We start from the raw sequence: 21,549 nt of genomic DNA, 5'->3' as shown, positions 1-21,549 counted from the left end.
TTGACTTAATGTTTGAAATGCATTAAAAAATGAGGCCAAAGCCCAGCTCGTTGGCTCGAAAGTGATAAAGAGATGTGCGTATGTCTGTAAACACACAAACAAATATGCCGTGAAATGTCGCTTTGTTGAAGAGATTCGCAAATTAAACGTTCAAATATGCGCCAACAACAAGAGAGTGAGGTGAAAAGAATATTAAAGGAGGCTGAAAAGAAAAGCGGGGCAGATTATTATATATTGGAACGTGGATCTGCTCTAGATCCGTGGTTCTATCCTGGGATCTGGGATAATTATTCAATGAATGTTCTTTACAAAAACAATATTGGCTTCAACCGATAAATTCTCATTTTCTCAATACTCAAGCCGCGTCTCTACTACCGTATAGATATCCAGCATACTGGATGAATTCTTGCATATTAGTACAAAACCTTATATTTTATTAGTGTCGAGTTTGGGATTGAGTTTCTATGTGCCTATAAAACAATTTTGAATAAGTGATTCCTCGTTGATAGAAAGCAAGAGTCGCCATCTCCATTAGCATTCTGCCATTGGCTTCTTATCTGCTGGCCCTCTCCTCCAAAAATAAAACTTGTAAAGCAAAAAGAATTTTTATCACAAATTTCTCCTTAGCTGGAGCAAAGCGCGGAGCAGAGAAAGACGCAGTTGCCGATCAAATGATAATAAGAAAGCAAATAGAGATACGCTTGCCGAAAAGCAGAAGCAAAAAGCTCAGCAATTTCGCTGTAGAAATCAGGTTGAATAAATAAATCCACCATTGCGCTGAGCATAGAAACAACAACAACAAGAAGTTGTGTGATTTCATTTAATGATATTTCATTCTCCGATTCTGTGTCTCGAATTTCACGCTTGGCGGCCGGCGATACGCGTTGCGCACGGAATTATTCACCAAAACAAAGCACAGATTGACGCGTACGGCTGCCAGAATGAAAAGCGCTGAGGGCCGCCGCTGTGTAGCAATTAGGTGCGCACTGTTAACAACATTAATGGCAACAGCAAAGCAGCAACAACTGCTGCTGGCTGATCAAGTCTTGATTTTGTATTTTTTATTGTTAATTTCTCTTCTATTGCGTTTTTTTCGAATTTATTTGTAATTATTTGGCTTTGTTGTAGTCGTGATTTTCGAAATATAAACCGTTTAAACCTTTTTGCCGCGTCAATTTGTACACACCGGCAATTGATGACTTGCCTTTTTTCACCTAAGTCGGTCGGTGGTTCGTTGTGTTGCCACAAGTTGAAAAGCGAAAACACAACAACAAAGCAAGAAACTTGTTTATTCACTAAAATTCAATCTTAAACAATTGCATATGTTGTTGTTGTTGTTGTTGTCCCTTGTTGCGCACCCCGAGTATGTACGCTTTGGCGATTTTATTAGTTTATGGTCATTAAGTTTATGTTTAAATAATTGCAGATGTACTTACAAACAAGCAACAAACAGTCGCGCTTACATACGCACACACGTACACACAAGTAGCCGCTCGAATATTTGGCTTGTTGATGGCGCTTTCAGTCGCCTAACGGCCTTGCGCCCAGTGACCAGCTTCGATCGCCGCACTCATAGGCTCACATGCCTACACCTGGCATTTGCATAGCGCTGCGCATGCGCTTGTCACTGAATGAAGCGCTGAGGTAACGCATGTGATGCGCATCGCGCTCCGCGTACACACATACACACAGCGAAACGCTCGCTGTCCATTTACCGGTTAATGAAATGCCTGCAACTTTGCTTTCCACCTTTGGCGCTTTTCTCCCGCTTTTATCGCCTTTATTTTAGTTGGATTTTCGTCGCTGCATGCAAGGCGCTCTAACGGCTTTGCTGGGCAATAAAAAGCCAATTGTTACCAATTATAAAAGAAATTTTTAGTGTCATATTACGAGCGCATTAAATTTTTGTTCAGTTTCTGAATGAAAACCAAAGAGGCTTCATGTTGTCGCCCTAGCATTTTCATTCAAATTCAACTCAAACAAAAAATGCTTTTCTCGCCTTCAAGATGTAGAAAATGTGTGTGAATGCCTCACTAGGCTAGTTCCCAAGCAGAATTTTTTTGAAACCGAAAAGTGCGCCTCCAACTTTTTTAAACGACTTATTGTCAAAATAACGGTAATCATTATCAAATAGTTAAGAGCGAAACTAAAAATCGATTTATTTTTAAAACATATGCACAAATGTTTTATAAAATTGCTTCATTTTATGTTCTTGCACCCTTTTTCCACTCACTCACTCTATTACTTTGACTACAAACAGCAGACAATGTGAACGTTATCCGGCGTGAAAAGGGGGATTCTTGCTAGTTCCATAATTTTTTTTGGCGATTTCTTCGCACTTCAATCACGGTAATAAAGAAATAAAGTAAAGACATAAACAGAACTGAGCGATGAATGTCAACGCGCACAGAAAGATATGAAAAAAGCTGACAGTCACTTCCAGTAGAGATAATCAGCGAACTTCATTGAAAATGTTCAGGAAAATTAATTTTCAGTAAAGTAAAGCAAATAATTCGGCAATATTACTTATTGCCTAGACAGCTGATAGCAAAAACTGCTTATGAGCCAATTACAATAACACACATACGTGAAGGTCAAAGTCGAACGAGGAACGAATTCATTCAATTTGCCGATTGAAGCAACAGCTCATTTGTTGGCAGATTAAAGGCTCTAAAGCGCCCACATACGCGCATCAATCAGCAATTAATTAAAAGGGAACAAACCACAAAAGTTACGACTCATGGCTTAGAGACAAGTAAATATTTATTAAAGAAGCATAAACGAACTCAGCGACATGACTTAATCGGCATAACAGCCAGAAACACACGAACACGCCGAACTGTGATAAATTTATTAAACGATTAAAGAGCGCGCTATTAAATAACAGTTATTTAGGCAGCATAGCCCACACGCTGCAGTATGACGCAGAATTTTGATGGCGAACGAAGAGCGAAGTGCACGGCAACTTCCCAGCTGTACAGACTAAGCTGCATGCCCATACAAGAAGCAGAGCGCCATGAGTGTGTGTGTCTGCGTTTATGTGCGTGAATGAATGTGGGCGTATGTACTAGTAAACTACTCACGTACATATGTATGTATGTATGTACAGACACAAAAATACTATATATGTGCACTACTTGCACGCACGAAGCGCCGCGTGACCAGCGCGCATGACAGTTGACCTTCAAAAGAAAATTCTGCAGCCATATTGGTTTTACCCCCAGCTGGCAGCATCGCACTGCTGCTTGACGTGTCGCGTGAACTGTTGCTCGACACTACTGCTTGGCGGCGCCACTCGCTGGCAGCTTGCGGACCCTGCTGAGCGCCGGTGCACACATTGGTACGCCATGACGAAAACTACCATGGCGGCCACTGCGACTTCCGTCGGCCATTGTGCCTGGAAGTGCTTTTCAAAAAGAGGAAAATGCAGAAATTCCGTTAAATGGAACAGCATTTTTCGGCACGACAGCGCCTACTGTCGTCGTTGCTGAGCGCCTGGTCGAGGCGCCACAATGCGCAACGCGCGTCTTGTAACCTCAAAAATCGATGACTTGCGCGTTGCACAGTGAGTACACAGTTGGGGATGCCGCAACAGCTGGTTGCTGTTATTGTTGCAGTGGAATTTTATGGTCGCGACAATGCGACACAGAGGGCCGCTGCTCTTTTGTTGCTGTCAATGCAGCTGCTGGTGCTCATTGGGAAGGGCGTTTAAATTAATATGCCTGGTTTCACGAATACTTGGCAACTCTAAGCAGGCGTTGTGTGTGCTTCAATTTGCTCATGTAGTTTCCATTAGTGAACAAATCGTTAATGGCGAAAGAATCAATGAAGTTGCAAGCGTTGCACATAGGCAGACAGGAGTCGGCAGGAGGTAGAATACACGTTGCAAGCAAAACTTTCAGTGGCCACACGATGGCAAATGTCGCGCGTTATCGGCAAATGCACACTGTGTCCGTAGTTTCAAGGCAAAACAGAATATTCTACTTCAGTCAAAAGCAAGTGGGAGAAGACTTTTTTCGTAAATGACTTAAGGGGTCTACAATGGAGCAAATTGTCGAAGAAGCTTTTTAGTCGAGTCGAAAATACAGCTAACGGACAAGTTTATTTAAATAAATAAGAAATATATATGGCATTGTGTTGCAAGGGTTAATATTCACCATTGATTTATTTTGGCGGAAAGGGGTGGTTCAGCTTTTCTTGCTGGGCACCAACTAACCTCGATGAAGGCAAAACAGTCAATAATATTGGTAATGGGAATGCAGTTAACATGAAATCACAAATTCAAATATCTCTGCTCTGATGTAATTGTAATGCGTTTGTGAGCAGGAAAATTAAAAACCACTTAAGCCCAAGGCCGTCTGCCGCGGCACATGAATACACGCGTAAAGCGCAACACAACTATTTGAGGAATCGGCAAACAAAGTGAGCAACAAGTGCCTAAGAGGCCGATGTAATTAATCAACATTGATTATAGTATTTGTAACAAAAAGGCCAGCGGCTTCCGGTCGCATCTTAAGAAGTTGAAAATGATTTCTCAACGCACAATTTTCACAAATATTGAAAAGACTTTGAAATTACGCGCAGCGTCAACCAAAAAATTGTAAAATATTCCATTAAAAATTCTAGCACACCAATAAAGCAAGACTGCGGTGCCTTAAGACACAAGTAAAAAGTACAAATCATTTTTTAATAAGCTAAAAAGAAAGGTGTTAAAAAGTAAAAATTGTGAAACTCCCACCAAGCTCTGCGCAGGGTTGCACGCCACAAGACTTTCCATGCGGTAATAAATCAAAACGCTCAACCTTTAAGCGATGCACTTAGCACACACACATACATACATCCGAGCTTATGGTATTAGTACGAGCACAGGGAAACTTCAAATGAACAGCGGCGTATGAGTCTTCTGGCTGTTGTCGGTTGTTTCTTTTGTTGGGCTTTCAAAGTGCGGCAGAACAAAGAACGGCCGAAACTGTTGGGTTTTCTCAGGGTCTCGCACTAAGTGAAGTAACAATAAACGTTTTTGAAGTCCATTGCGGCTGTGCCGTGAACACAAACTGCTGTGAGATAGTCACTGCTGTTTGGATCTGCTCGTCTAAAATTAACAGGTGTAATGGGATTACTTTTGGGAGTGGATAAACGAGTACAAATATCATCGGTGAGCGCAAGAAAGTGTTGTTGTAAGTGCGGAGTTAGCAAAATTTCGTGCTTGAGCATCAGACCTGATATCTCCCAAACCATTGGCGATCCAAGTTTATATAAAAGGCACATTCGCTGCCATAGTTTTACACTTGTACATGTACAGTACACACACACAAACACCTACAAATATAAAAGCGCATTGATTTTTTTCTATTTCCTCAAAGAAAAGAGAAAACCGTGGACGTTAATGCGACTTGTTTTTGGGCAGACATAATGAGCCCACCGAATTTCGTTTTTCCGGTTCATATTTTCGCATAAATTTCACAACAAACACATATCCGCTGCACACTCACACAGACACACGCGCGCACAAAAACAATTACAATGAAATTGTGAAAACAAAAAAAAAACACTTTTGAGCAGCTAACGAAGCTTTAATTCAACGCTGAAATTATAACACAAATGATGCACACCATCAAATGTATCGACAGCAACAACAACAACTGAGCAACTGAAATTACTAAAATCCACAAAGCGAAAGTGAAGGTTTTCTTGGCAGCCGAAGTACCTGTAGACCTGTAACTAGAAACGGTACTTACATACCTCAAACTTGTTGCTTTCATTTTCACTCGGAAAGCCAAAGACGGAAAACGCATGTCCAATTAAACCGCCGACTAGCTAACAAGTGCCCAGCACACCTCAGAAAAAGCCAGCAAGAACGCTCCATAACTAACCTATGCTACTTAGCCGCCAGCCGCAGCGGCCCACAAGCTCCAGCGTCCGCGCTTGGCATACCGTTAAGTCAACAATTGATAAGCGACAGCCAACAAGTGGCGCGAGCGTACTAGCCAGCCGGTCAACCTTTTCCGCTTCTCAGTACACAAATTGGCCAGCGGACAACAACAACAGCAATAACAACCAACCACAATATACGAATAATGTTTTCACACATGCGCGGCCAGTTGTCGGTGCGGTTGTTGTTGCTGTTGTTGTCACCATTGACCACGCTAGCTTAGGCGCGCCGTGCAAGCTCACTTGTGCAACTGCAGTCTGGCGGATTAGCGCTGCTAAGCTGTGGCCGCTGCCTTTGCTGCTGCGGTTTCTATACACACACACATATACACACGTGTATGTGAAAAGCAGACGGTGTTTGTTGTTGTTGGTTTATCTTTCGTATGGAGTATTTGTTTGCTTTGCTGAGGTGTCTGGGTCAGTAGTAACAAATTGTTGCTGCTTGACTTGTTGTTGTTGGCTTTTGGCATGCTGCTGCTTGTTCGCCAGTTGTTGGGGTGCTGAAGAAACTAATGACCTTAGCCACCACACAACACCGTTTCGTGTGCCCCAAACAAGCAAATGAATTTGGCACCCAAAACACACAAATCCACACACACACACACATACACCGAAAAACAAAAAACGAATTGGGAGAAATAAAAATTCCGAAAGATGGTGAAGCTGGCAGCTGGCAATTGGCATTGGTATGTTATCAAAATTTCATGCATCACGCGGTGCCAGAAAACTCTCTCTTTTCAAGTCAATCGCATCCAGCAATAAGGTGTCTTTCTAAACCAATACAACCACAACCACACAATGACGCTGCAAATGGGCGGTCATAGAAACAATAAAATATTGTTGACCTGTTATGGTGGAAAGTAAACGAAAAAATCTAAAAAGCATTCGTCATTAGATTCGAATGAGCTTGAGTTTTACAGAGCTTTCCATATTCTGCACTTAAGGGTGGATATGCACTCCACCTTTATTCCATGGACTTTGTTTGGTTCCAAAGAATTCGCCTGAAACGAGGTTAGGTCTCGAGATCTAAAGTACAGCTAAGAAAACCTCTCAAAGTACGATCGGAAACATTTTCGGATTAGGTTAGTACAAGAAGACTCCACCGTGACCTTAGCTCTATCGTGCCCTCATTTTCGGATTGACATTTTCTTACTTCTTAGTTCTACAAAATTCTTAAAGAGATTCAAGGACATGAAATCACCGAACAGAATTATATAAATATAAAGAAACTTATTGCCAGATTCAAGACACTTTGTCAGTGGCACCAAATATTAATAACTAATACTTACCATGCGTCTCCGTGACCGCCTCGTGTTCCTCAGCAGCTTTTTTGTTCTGCTGCTGTTGCTGTATTTTCTGCTCCCTCTCCTTGCGTTCCTCATCGGACCACGAGCAATGCACTGCACCGTCGCGATGCAAGTTCAAATTCTCAATACCCTCTGGTATCTCCAGATCGTTGAAGATGTGCCTCTGCCCAGCAGCAGCCACCTGCCGATAGAGCACCATGAATTGGTACAGCAGCGCCCAGGCCTGCTCCTCGGACAGCGGTGACTTGAATGAATCCAAAATTTCCTTCAACGTCACACAGTTCTCCGGATTCGTGCAGAGACAAACGGGCGGTGGCATCGGCACCACTGTGTTTGTCGATCCCGTAGTGGCGTTTAGTGCGGTGCTACTGCTGCCATTGCATTTGCCATGAAGCGATTGCTCGCCCTGGTTGCTGTCCGGCGACGTCGAAAGGAAGCCCTCCTCCGTATCGGAGTTGATGGTGAGTATGGGCGCCAGCTTCTTATTTACATCCAGTCCAGCGTGGAGCTTCATGGTGACCGCATCCGTGTACGTCTCACCCAGGCGGCTGTCCATGGAGACACCTCCACCGCCGCCACTGTCGTCCACTTTCTGGCTGTTCTTATTGGCGTTATTACTATTATTTTCCTCAGTCATAGTTGTGATATCGAAGCACTTTACTTTTGTTTCAAGTAATTGTGTTTAGTTGGATTTTACATATAAATGGTGAATCGTCGTTCGTTCGATACGTAATCGCTGGGTCGCTCGAGACGGTTCACTTTCAAAGCACACAAATTTTTTTCCTGTACGCAGACACACATATATAATTTTTTAGCACAAAATTTTACACTAACACTTGTGGTCAGGTTTCTCACAAACATTTTACTTTAGCTTCAATGACATTCTCTAATTTCGGTGTAATCGTGGGTCTACTACGTCAGTCAGACCGCCCGACTTTGCATATAAATGGGTTGTCGCGGTTGTTGTTGTATTGCTTATGTCTATTGTTGTCGTATGATGGTCGATTTTGCATAGAATTTATGCACCGCTTCACGAATAAAAGAGAACAAACAAAAATTTTCACAAAAATCAGACACAAAATCAAATCGAGTTTGGAAATAAAAATGGAATTTTCGTAAAAAATATTTATGCAGTTATTTTTCTGTTCACTGAACACAAAAAGCAATCGAAATTGTTTCCAAAAAATTACTACACAAAAACACTGCGATAAAGTAGTTGCGCAAGGTTTGTAGTTGTTGTTGGTTTTAATGTAGTTAATAATTTTACAATAGCCAGTTTGTCAATTTAGATTAGTTTTTCGTCTTTGCCGTTGCCTTGCTGTTGTTTCGGTGTTGTTTTAGTGTTCTGCTTCCATTGGAATATTTATGAAGTCCGTTAGTTGGCGAATGATTCACGATGGGACGCGTGAATGACGCCCGCAAACCCTCAACGTCGTTATCTATTGCGAACGCCCCTAGTTAAAGAAGGTTGGGTGCGCAGAATTTTCAAATGCGAAATTTCGCAGCAAAAGCGACTACACTTGATTAAAATATATATGTATGTAATTATAGGAATATTGGCAAGCAAAAAATCGCAAAATTGTGAAAATAAAAACTGAAGAGAACAAAAACTTTGAAATATTTAAAATCTAATTATTTTGAGTTTGAAATCAAAAATAAAGAAATAAATGCAGAATTCGAAAAATTTCGTAAAAAATTTTATTTTCTTAAAAAAAACTTTATTTTCTTAAAAAAATTATTTTCTTATAGAAAAGCTTTATGCATTTATGTAATTTACCCGACAACACACATTTATTTTCATAATTTAGTTTTGCCATAAAATTTTCAGCTTTAAACTATTTTGCTTTAAATTTATCGATTTTCCTTGAGCATGTCCTTGCTGCGTCGCAATGTCCTTAAGAACGTGGTGAGGTTTGCATTGAGCTGTCAGTGCTTGGCGTCACTTTTGAGATTACCAGCGATAATGTTTAATATTTGCAATGGAAACACCAAGTGTAAGAAACGGAGAAAAATCCGTTGTAAGGCAAAGAAAACCAACCACAAATAACAAACAAAGCATTCATGCCACATATCCTGACAGCTGTGGCGACTGCACACTCATATCCGCAAACGAGCGGACACACGTACGCGAAGGTATATAGTATCCTTGGGCAACCTTGAATCGCTTGAGCTTGTCAATTTCGCACTAAGCCACACACTTTTCGCCTGCGCGTATTTGCAGCTATTTCACTTTTGTAATTTTAAACACTTTTCGTGAATTTAAATTCCCTTTGCAATATTTGCTACCGTTTCGAACTCGCAACTTTAAATTTTAACGTACATAAATATGCGCGTGTGTGTTTGATTTGATTCACCGATTGCATAAACGCTTACTTTGAGACTTTCCTCGAACGTACTTTCTATAATTAAATTCTGATTTGCCTTATCTCGAGCACAAATTTATTTATTTGTTATTTTCGCCTGATTTCTTCAACACTTCAATGAATCAATCCAAATCGCTTAGCGACTCCGCTACACTTGTTTAATTCCACAATGACCGTTTGCTACTAACGTGCCTTCAGCGAGTTACTAGTCGAGCAGTGCGGCAAACGATTTGTTCGCTCGCAAAAGAGCGGCGCCGCGGAGCGTACGCGAGCGCAAAGCTAACGAAACTTGAGCAAGTCTCTCGGTGGTCTGGCCAACTCAACGAAGAATATGCTGGCAGAGGCAGGTAAACAAATAATACTCGTATTTATGGTTTTGTTTTGATTCCGATATTCCAGCCGGCTGCGGCAGTAATTCGTTCAAGTACTGCTTTGTTTTAAAGCGTGAGTGCGTGCATTTAAATTGCATGGCGCTCGGAAAGGGATATTAGCTAATATTAAATAATAATCTGTTTTATTGCTTTTTTATTGGAGAAATAATTTCGGGTGGCAATTTTTGCAAATGGAGATGGGTCCATTATAAAATTGTAATGATTAAAATACATATCTTCCGAAAGCGAATTAATCCCTCACTTTTTGAGATATCGATCTGAAATATTCCGCACGTCGCTTTGTCCATGAAAAGGGCTTTGTCAATAGACTTAATTTTCAGCCGGGAAGATTACCCAGGAAATTTTCAACTCGCTGCTAGTACTAACAACTGTTCAACTTCAAGTTCTTCGATGAAATAATCAACGAAACGCGATGTTTGGATATGGATGGATGGAATTGATGCTTTCAGAGTTACAAATAAATGTTACATTGAGGAATATGTACATACATATGTACCTTGTACATGTACCGGGTTTGTTCGGAAAGAAATAGGACTGATTTTCTTCCACCGCGCCTGTACTTCAGAGCGTGCGCGCACCGACTGGATTCGGTAGAGGGAAGAGGTCGCTGATGAAGACCGTGCTGGGAGACCTGCGACTTCGACAAACACCAACAATGTGAATCGTGTAAGGAAATTTTGCACTCAGACCGTCGACTAAATATTCGTTTAATTGCTCATTACGTGGTCCTCGAGAGACTCAAACGAAGGGTCAATCGAGTCCGACAAGACATCGCAGTCGATTGGAAGTTGCACCACGACAACGCTCCGGCTCACACCGTCTTTCTTGTGAACAGCTACCTAGCCAAGGCAGGCATCCCAACGCCCCCCGGACTTTTTTTGTTTCCTTGCCGATGAAAGGTAAGCATTTTGAGACGACAGACCGGATCCAAGCAGCATGCACTTCGGCTCTCAAGGCTATTTCGGAGAATGCCTTCGACGCAGAAGGAGCCTATTTTGAAAGTTCTTAAAAAATTGTAACGATTGCTTCAATAATTTTTTTTTAAACCGACTCAGTACTATTACACACCGGACAAACTCTGGATGAAACTTTGAATTTGAGAATGTGATATGAAAGAAAATGTAAAAAATTGTCGCACTAAAGTTGTCATCTCGTGTCACTCGTGTGATCGCAATGAGTGACACCAAAAGAGAATTTACCGATAATGAGAGTTCTCGCCTGAACGCCGCCTTATTAAGCGATGGGAAGGACTTTGAATATTCGTATTCTGCCGTTACAACAACAACAACTTTCAATATTCGAATGGAAAGTCACATGTAATTTAATCCGTTGTGTAATCGTTGCAAGTTGAGCTCAGACTGACAAAGAGCCCATATTTGGGGTAATTAGGGCAAGTTTATAACTTTTTGGTGTCTGTGTGTGTACTTGTATATAAATTAATCTTGTGTAAAGCACAGGAAGTTACTTTTAAAGCTCAAATCTCTCAAATTTTAAGACGGTGAACTGTAGTGCACTTCCTTCTTTGATTAATCACACACCCCTTATTATTCAAACCCACTTCAGCGCGGGCAATTATATTTAATTGACTGCCTTCGAATTCATTACAGTCAATAGATTCCCTGAAACCCATTAATCTTCTATTCCCCAATGCATACTTTCACGGCAACTCCAAGAACAACTTGTCATTCGGAATAAATCAGTAAACAATAAAGGACGTACCAAGGCACAGGCAATGGCGATTGCCTCAAATCCGTGTCAACTAGGGAACCCTGCAACAACCGTACAAGTACACAATATTAATTTCTAATGATGATGCATGATCGCCAGCGGTGGCACGTTAGCGAGTCACCAACGAGCTGAAGTCAAGTAAGCGAAAAAATTAGTTATGAACAATGTGGCAAGCGCGTGTTGCACACGTTGCAAGTATTGCATTAGAGAAATAAATTGGTAGAAGAAGACTTGAAGTGATGCATAAGTCTGCACCGCGCAGCGAAATTATCGACAACTGCCACATGCCAGCATAGCGCCAATTGTGTCGCCGCTGCACAACGCCAACAATGCCATCATCATCTCTGGGGAGACATTAGAAATTGCCGCTGATGATGCTGCTGCTGTTGGCGAAACACGGCGGCATGTTGCACGCTCGGCTGTCATTAAGCTATGCTCATTGCTGTTACCTTTTTTATTGATGTTGTTGTTGGTGTTGCCGCTGGCGACGTCAACTTATTATTAATTTATGCATTTGCCAACTGCACGTGCGCGTCTAAGCGACAGCCCAAGTAGCGCCGTAACCAAAGCTCTTGCCCGAAGACGCACGACAAATGTCTGTTTTTGTTGTTTTATTCTGGTCCAGCCGATGGCACTGGCAGTGATGAAAAGCTAGTTAAGCGCAATCTCTCAGATGAAGATGAGTGCCAACAGCTTGCAACAAAGTACATGTTGCACATACAAATACGGGAAATTGGGAATCTGCCACGCTTTACCGTTAATGAATAAATGGTTGCGCCGTAATTGAATGCCGATCTTTATCGGCGCAGCTGCTTATATAAAACGGTTTATTATTAAGAAAATAAAAATCTTGAAACCTAAACAGAAAAGAGCGTTTTGCAGGACGTGCCTGGGGAGCCGAATCTTCTTTCCGCTTTTAATAATTTCATAACTGATTTTTTTATAATTTACGGCATCTCCGGTGCACTACGGACTACACCAACAAAGACACTTAATGTCATATTAAACATAGCACAAGTGGACATTGCGAGCTGGTGAATTGTTGCGAAGTGCGCTCTAAGGCTCAAGAATGGCTGAAGGGAAGGTAGGAGGGGAGCTCTCCGTCAATCTTAGTTTTAGGCCACCGGACCACTGTAGTGTTTTTAGGCAGAAGTGGCTGCTATCAAAGTGGCGGTAAACGGAGCATTCACTTTGACAGCATAGCGGCAATATAAGCACCGAGCTCGCTAACTGTGCGCTCAAAGGTAGTCAAGCTCTTCATCATCAGGCTCGTTTGGGTGCCTGGTCAATCGAACTGGCTACTTGCAAACCCGATGAGCTGACAACTTGCCGATGAGCTAACCAGAGAGGCACGACGACTGTAAAACCTCACTTTGCTCAAAATTCTGAAAACTTCACCGGGTAACGCAATGTTTAAAATTTAGAGAACAGGCAACGCACAATGGGTAACGAAACCGAAATTAGTCAGCAACAGCGGTAAGCGCGAGCTCGGCTGCGTCACACAAGTGCAGCGATGCGCAACGCTGCTACAAATTGGGGCGAATGAACGAACCCAAAATCAACAAAAAAACAACAACAACGCAGACAAAGAGCGATTTAACTTTTGGAATCATTTGTTGAGCCCTAACAGCGGCTCAATTTTGTTTATTGTATGTGTGTAGGTGGTTGTTGACAGCTAAGCCCATGACGAGGTGTGTGTGGCTGTGTGTGTGTGCGGTATTAACGCTTGGTGAAGTTTTGCCGACTGATATTGGTTCAGAGGAAAAAACTGTATCACATTGTTTACCCCCCTCCGCCAGGTAAGGCTTTGGTAACACATGTTTCAAAGCGCTTATGACGCTGCAAAGGCAACAACAAACAGAAATCAGTGTGCGTATACAGCGTGTTTGCCGTTGAGCCCTCTTTTGTTGTGCCACAATGTTGATTCTCAGGCACGACGCAGCGCTCGGCATGCGGATATGTGAAGCAGATAGAATGTAACTGCGTTGTTGTTGCTGTGTGGCTTGGCAGCCTATATGTTGCACACCTCTAGAACGGAAGTGCATTTCCGCTCGCTGGGGAGCACAGCTTGAACGGCTGAAGCTCCGAACACGGGCTCTGTGTTGCAATGATGCTCTGCTAAATCTGTACAATTTTACGCAGATGACTTGGGAATTTATTGGCTCTAAATAGTTATACTAAATATATGTATGTATATACGTAGTAATGTAAGTGTACAGATTATTGCCTTTGGTATTGTCAGTACGCTGTGTTAGCTTCCAAAGGAACTAGCTTTGTACAGATATTTGTTCGATTCGCCACTCTCCAAATTGTGCCAGATAATATATCATAAGCACTGTTTAGTTTTGAATAACGTGATTTGCATGCGCGAAGGACAATTCTTCGGCGCACCAACGCCAGCCTTTTACTTTTCCCAGTTGTTCTGAAGCTGTCAGCCAGCGTCAAGCTAATCCATATTTGGCAAGCGAACGGCATCTGTTGCACGCTGACCCAGTACTGAGCCCAAAAAAATAAAAACATAAAAATATGCCAACACCGTCTCCGGTCTTTGGCGAGGAGCGCTGAAAGCAACGGAGCAAAAAGTCCAAAATTTATGCTCGAAAATAAAGGAAAAAGCTCGCAAAACACAGCTCAACAACGCTTAATTTGTTTCACGCTTTGTTGCACACTACACTTGCGGATTTGAGGGAACAAGAAGAAGAAAAACTGTAGTTTAAATTAAACATGAAAATTCATACAAACACACTCACACACACACACATGCAAGTGTGTTGCACACCATTTTTCGACATGCAAATGTCTTGTTATGGTTTTTGTTCGACATTTTCTGAGCAGCGCCGCTTTATTTACATGTTGCGCACCTATACCTACGAAGACAGTGCCAGCGCTGAAGTTGCACCGTGCCTCACGGGTCTGCGTGTGTTGGCTGTCCGCGCCGCTGATGAGGAAATCGCCGTTTGCCGATTGTAAAAGGGCATAAAACTCCAACAGCACCGGCCTGCGAATATTTTATGGCGCTTGTTGTTGTTGCTCGTTGTGTGTGTGTATGAATATGCGTATGTTGTTGTGGTGCATTAATCTTGTTGAGCCACAAACGTAATTAGAGCCGAAAAACGTGAGCGCATTAAAATGAAAAACCTATTTTTGTGCGTCGCTCAGAGCATGAAGCTTATTAAAAGACCTAGAATCATAAATATTATATATGTATATGGATATAGCTAATTTATAATAACGGTAAGTGCCACGAAATATTTCTTCACTTGAATATATTCGTGGTTCTTTTAAAATGTGGACTGGCAACTCCAACCGCTAACAAATATACAAGTAAATGATGATTGAAGTCTCTTTCGCAAGGGCTGCACACAAAGCCGTTGAGGTTAAACCGAAGTGAGCAGTGAAAAAATTACCACATCGTCATCACTGATTTAAAAGATGTAAGAATCTGACTTGGAGGTGTTGAAAGTGAATAAAAACAACTTTTGGGTCCTTTACTAAGTAATTTCGTATTTTTAGTGTAATTTAAACACGGTTTTGCGATCTTACGAACAAGAGATTGATTCCACGCTCATGAAATGTTGGACCCTTGCAGGTAAAAAAACTGGTACAAGTGGTTTTTGACCTTACTGATTTGAGGTGAAGGGTCCGAAGGAGCAAAGCCTGGAGAATATAGTCTTCAAGCTGCAAAAACTTTTGGCGAGTCATCAAATTTGTATGAGGTCGGACATTTCACCTTTTTTATTGATCAATTCTCGTCTTTCTATTTGAGTGCATCACTCAATTTGTCCAGCTGATCACAATTCTCCTCAGAATTAATCTTGGTATTGCTAAGCAAAAGTCCAAAATAAACGATACCTTTAAATTCCGCCAAACAGACAGCATAAGCGTTTTTTTTTTGTGACAATCGGCTTTCGAAGTAGTTTGAGCTGGTTCGTCCGTTTAAGACATGATCTTCTGTGCTTTAAGTTCTTGTAAACAACACACCTTTCGTCGTCAGTAACAAAGCGTTTCAAAAATGGATATCTACTTTGATGTTTGACATGATTCGCGAATTTCGTTCTGTAAGAACACGAGAAACCTATAAACCAAGCTCGAAGTTATTCCTAGTAATTCCACGTGCTTGTGAATGACCGTGAATTTTGTAAACCAATTTTGACATTGGCGTATGGTCAATGGATGGAGTCATGTGTAGAAGCTCATGCAATTGAGGAAAGTGTTCTGATCGCCATGCACTTATGAATACCCAGAAACTATTATTTTATATATGGCTCAAACAAAGGATCTCCTGTCATAAAACAAACAGTCGTCGCACTCGCGACTAGGAATCTACGTCACTGCTGACAGTAATCACTTCGAGGTCGTAGAAAATTTCGTCTATTTTGGAACCAGCCTCAACACTAACAACAACGTCAGCCTCGAAGCCCTACGCTGAATATCTCTTGCCAACAGGTGATACTTAGGACTAAGCAGGCAATTGAGAAGTAAAGTCCTCTCTCGACGAACAAAAACAAAACTCTAAAAGCCACTTATTATTCCCGTCCTGATATATATTGCAGAGGCATGGACAATTCGCTGGAATGATGAGCTGTATGAGATATACGACGACATTGACATAGTTCAACGAATTAAAAGACAGCGGCTAGGTCATGTCGTTCGAATGGACGAAAACACTCCAGCTCTGAAAGTTTTCGACGGAGTACCCACCGGGAGAAGCAGAGGAAGACCTCCACTCAGTTGGAATCCACCTGGTCTTTCCAGGTGCTTCGCTTGAATCTCCAAGTCTACAGTAAGGCTTTTCAAATAATAAAAATAATGGCAAAGTGGTTAAGTGTGAAGTTAGCTGCGAAAGAAAATTATGAGTTCAGCTGTTTTCAACAAAGGAAATTACTTAGTGAACGACCCAACATATTTGCAAGAGCTTTAAGTGAGAAACTTACTGTTTAGTTTAAGTTTAGGTTTATTTTGCATGTCTTACTATTCAACAGGCGGATATGGCGCAGATGATTTCTACAACAAAAGCGCTGTCATCATGCCACACGGGACTATCAACCCTGCGGTTGCAGCCGTAAAACCAGCGGCTAATAACTACTCACCACTCATAAATGCAAAGTCAATAATTCCGTACTTTCCCGAAACGCCACTTACAGTATAACAGTATTTAAATAACAGTTAACGGTAATTGCTTACACTTTTACTCTCGTGCGCAGATATGTGCCCGTATGTGCATGTGCGGCTTAGCATGCCACAAATTGGCCAGAAATAAAAGAAAATCATTCGCTTAGACTTGCACTTGCGGCTCATTTACATTTCCCATGTTTGTTTTTGCTTTCATTTTCATTTCTAGTAAAGTTTAATTTGGAAAGCGATAAATAAATTTATTACGTAAAGAAAAAGAAAACTTCAAATTTTCCGCCTACAACATCGGTCATACACACACACACACACATCTATACAGTCCGCACTTACAAATGCCTCCACACATGCGCATATGGCAGCAGTCACACACACGAACATACTTACCTACAAGTGTTCATTGAAATTTCTTTATGAGCATTGTATAATAGCCAGCTGTGAGTTGTTGTTGTTGCTGCTGCTGTTGTTGAAGTAATTATAATAGCAAGTTAAATAATTGCCGATTAAAATTTTAATTAACTAATTTGTGCGCTTTAAGCAGCCAAAGTCAGAGGCAGCGATAAAACCGCAGCCGAAGCCAGGTCACAGTGGCGCAGTGTATGAAAAAAATGAATATGTAAATGCATGTGAGTGTGTGCTCAGTGGCACCGGCTGGTTGTGGTGCTGAAATGATTAACTGTACAGAGCCAATTCGCAATGGCAGCCACACAATGTTGCATTGTTCGGCTTCTGCCAAGAGCACATATTCGTACATATGTTTTACAGCACTCTTATGTTACAAAGCCATATGTTTATATGTGTATGAGTGCTCTAAGCTGCAGTGGTAGCTGCGCTCGATGAAATTTGATTGTGTAGCTCGGTCCATTCATAGTTTGCGGCAAATGCGCAACCGAATTTAGCGGCTCATTCGCCTTGTGGGTGAATTTGTGGCCGGGCCGTTGGTCATTTCGTCGCACTGTGGTGCAGATATGTTTTGGAAATATATTAAGCAAAGTTTATTCGTATTTCAAACTTCAACTTATTTTTCTTATATATATGATAAACTTTAATGAACCAAATATGTACCATTTTTGTCGACCACTTTTTGCCATTTTTCCACTAGAGACATTATTCCATTGGTGCAAAACTTTTCTGGTTTCTCGGAGAAAAACTGCGACAAGTAATATATACAGGCTTCTCTTGAAGCCAACTTTACTCCATTAAGGGAGATCTGCATTGACCGAAACAAATGATAGTCCGATGGTGTAAGGTCAGGGCTATATTGTGGATGCATCAAAACTTCCCAGACAGCTCTCTCAGTCTTTGCCGAGCCACCAAAAATATGTTTGGTTTAGCGTTGTCCTGATGGAAGACGAAGCTCTTTCTGTTGATCAGTTCTGGGCACTTTTTCGATTGCTTGCTACAGTCTCATCAGTTGTTGACAATAAAATGTAGAGTCAATCGTTCGACCAGGCTGGAACTGCTCATAGTGGATAATTCCTTTCCAATCCCAAACACTTAGCATAACCTTTCGAGGCGTCAATCCTGACTTTGCGACCATTTGTTGAGCTTCACCACGCTGGACCATGATTTTTTCGCACTTTATTATCGTATTTGATCCACTTTTCGTCTCCTGTTACCATTCGCTTCAGAAATGGCTTGATTTCATTTCGTCTCAGCAAAGAATTCGGTCCATTAAAATTTTCACAGACAATTCGGTGGTACCCAAACATCGAGCTGTTTTTTGCAGCCAGCCTTTTTTAAATGGTTCAAAACCGTTTGATGATGAATGCTAAATTCCTTAGCAATGTCATGGCTGCTTATGTGACGATGATGGTCAATATTTTCCATAATTTCATCGACTTTTTCAACGATAGATCGACCAGAGCGAGGTGCATCTTTCACATCGAAGTTTCCAGAACGGAAGCGAACAACCCATTGTTGTGTTACACGCAATGATACAGCATTGTCTCCCTAAACTTCACAAATTTCATTGGTGGCATTCTTTTCCCTTTTATATAAAAAATTTAAAAAAATAGCGAATTTCTTCATTATTTGCACTTATTTGTGAACAGCTTTAACTTTTTTTCAACTTCCCCGAAATTAATTTTTTTTGGTGAAGCTTAAGATCTCACCTTTCCAACACTATATGGTATGACACAATGTAATTGGTAACACTGGAGATATACGACTGCAACGACATCTATTCACAAAATACGAAAGACTATCCAATATACTTTGTGGGGGGTATAAATATGCAACAAACAAAAATTGTTAGTAAAATTAAGATTTTTTGTCATTTTAATCCCACTATTGGTGGCCTATGCAATCCGTTGCGGATTTCTTCAGTTTCATGTTTTGTTTGTCATCCATCGCAATGTGTGCGCTTGAAGGTTTGAAAGATTGTGATTTCGAATATTTCCTTCGTTTGTCGATTTTAATTTTCTGGGTTTGGACTTAATAACTTTTTCTGTTATCCATGGCAGCTACTGGAAGTTAATTTAGCAAACAAATTTTACATTTTTCTCATTGTCATCTTCGCCAAAAACAAAAAGCATCACATTTTTAAGGTCAGCCCATAACTCGCCTTTCATTTCCTTTTTGCGCTCGACGCCTGCTCCCCGTACCTATGAGGCTGGCTTTAGCAACGTTCACTTCTTTCGCGTAACTGCGGAATTGCACAAATAGCACTGTTGCATAAGCGAAATTTAATCGCATCGCCAACCTATTTTCGGCCCCTTCGCAGCACACAGATCCCCCCCAGTCGACTTGCCGATTTGCAATTATTACACGCTCGTAATATTTCGCCATTAGCACGTGATCCAATTTTATGCGTAAATGCAAGCGCGAGAACGCGAATAAGTCCAACACACTTGGGCGATGGCAAGCGCCACTCTTAGCACTTGCTGCACGACGCGCAGGCGCACTCAATCGGTTCATTAGGGCCAGCTGACGCTGGGCTGACCTCAAAAGCGGACGTGCGCTATTGTGTGCCTTCAGACGAGAAATTAATTTTTCTCGCTTATTTTGCTTTTGCGCTTCTGCTTGATTGCCGACGCCACTTGCAACGTGCCACAAACACACACCTGTCGCTGTCTGTTGCACACAAAGAGCGACACTTTCGAGACGGGGAAGGCAGCGCGTCTTCTAACAAAGCAATTAATATTCTTTGCTTTCTACAACAAACTTGAGAAAAGGGCAAAAACGAGACATGTGCGTCCGTAGCGGGAAATTCAATTTGCCAAACAATCACCGGAAAATTGACTTTTGCTAATTTTCTTAGAAAGTTGCCATTCAATAATGCATGTGTGTGTTGCTTGTTGCTCTGCCATTTGTATGAGTGATCGTGTCGTCATAAATTCTGAACTATTTGTTTCCATTGCAAAAAAGTCTGAAATGTCCGCTGCAAGCACTTGTTGCAGATACAAACTCGTATGGACATAAATATTTGCGTCCATTAGCTTTTACAGCCACTTCCTCCTGGCGCTGCGGCTCCCCAGTAAATGGAACGGAATTATTGAGTGCTTTGCGTTTACTGCGCGATGATTGAAAGGTCTGTGATACTTCCTGTTTAACGGTAAATCCGGTTTCTCTTATACAATTCGTTTGCACTCTTCGCTGTTAGGGGGGAAGTAGTATTCGCTCCATCGCTAATGTCCGGTCGTTTCTGTCCGCTGAAGTAATCTAATGTCAATAATACTTTGGGAAGCTAACTAACTATTCTGGAAATTGGCTTTTATAATTGTGATTAAAAATGAATTCTGTCGAAATTGAGAAAAGCTCGCGAGAAGAAGGAAAGCTTACAAATCACTCAACATAAATCTGAAATAGTAAAAGCATCGAAATAATAAAGTTATTAGCCAAAGAGTAAAGAATAATTCGTGCTTGCGTGTGGGCTCATTAAGCTACTCTCACCTGCTGCTAAAACTCCTAAAACTGCTGGCAAGATGTGAAAGCAATGTTATTATACTAAGAATTTATAGAATCAAGTTATAAACATCCCCCGATCAGCTTATAATTGTGTAATTACTCATTAATTGCCGCTGTAAGTCTGAGTTGTTGAACTGCAACTAATTGTCCATACACATTGTGCCACAAACTCGAGTTTCATCACACACAAAAACTAGGAAAATTTTATTCAAATCAATGTAGAAGATTATCTTGCAACCTACGTATTATGGATGATAATTTTATTCTTCATAAATTATAGAGTGCCGATTGATGGAGTGAAATTTGGCGTGTGATATTAAATAAATTACTAACATTCTGCAGAGTGGCTCTAAATTTCTCCAAAACATTCGATATTTCACCATATTTTGCTAAATTTTGTATTTCTCGAAACCTCAATGCGGGCAATCATCATTTGGAGATTAATTTCTTATTTTTTGCGCTTTACTCGCTTCAAACGAATGAAATTAGCCTCCAAATAACGCAAAAGCAGCACCAACAATAACAATATCATATTGAAGTAAGTAAGCCAACTGTGGGAACTCAATAAAAGATAACAAAAGTGAATTATCATTGCGCGGAATGCGCGACTCAGCAATTGGCCTCAGTCATTGCGGTGCGTACGCTTTTCGGGGGCAGCTGCGGTAAAGGCGAAAAAAGCCAAAAACGAGAAACTGGAGCGCTCAAAGAGTTGAACAAACCCAGCAAAATCGTCAAAACGAATCACTGAGCACAATGCAGAAAAACAGTTATATCACAAATTGCTCACGC

At 41.3% G+C, this 21,549-nt stretch overlaps 1 protein-coding gene across 5 annotated transcripts in view; it reads right to left on the bottom strand.

Moving 5' to 3' along the window:
• LOC126753925 (protein spire) overlaps positions 1-9,771 on the bottom strand; it is an 83,643-nt gene extending 73,872 nt beyond the window's left edge. For 3 of the 5 annotated variants that reach the window (XM_050465696.1, XM_050465700.1, XM_050465699.1), the window contains exons 1-2: positions 9,612-9,771; positions 7,221-8,266 (exon numbers count right to left, since the gene is read on the bottom strand). In XM_050465696.1, coding sequence (XP_050321653.1) covers positions 7,221-7,875 — 655 coding nt within the window. In that variant the 5' untranslated portion in view covers positions 7,876-8,266; positions 9,612-9,771. Of the gene's footprint in view, positions 1-7,220; positions 8,267-9,558; positions 9,576-9,611 lie in introns of those variants that run through there. The other 2 variants (XM_050465697.1, XM_050465698.1) reach the window with 2 other exon arrangements.
• Positions 9,772-21,549: the final 11,778 nt, after the last annotated feature.

The sequence above is a fragment of the Bactrocera neohumeralis genome, chromosome 3 (assembly GCF_024586455.1).
Source record: "Bactrocera neohumeralis isolate Rockhampton chromosome 3, APGP_CSIRO_Bneo_wtdbg2-racon-allhic-juicebox.fasta_v2, whole genome shotgun sequence".
NCBI lineage: Eukaryota > Metazoa > Arthropoda > Insecta > Diptera > Tephritidae > Bactrocera > Bactrocera neohumeralis.
This window is presented reverse-complemented; position numbering and strand designations above follow the sequence as displayed.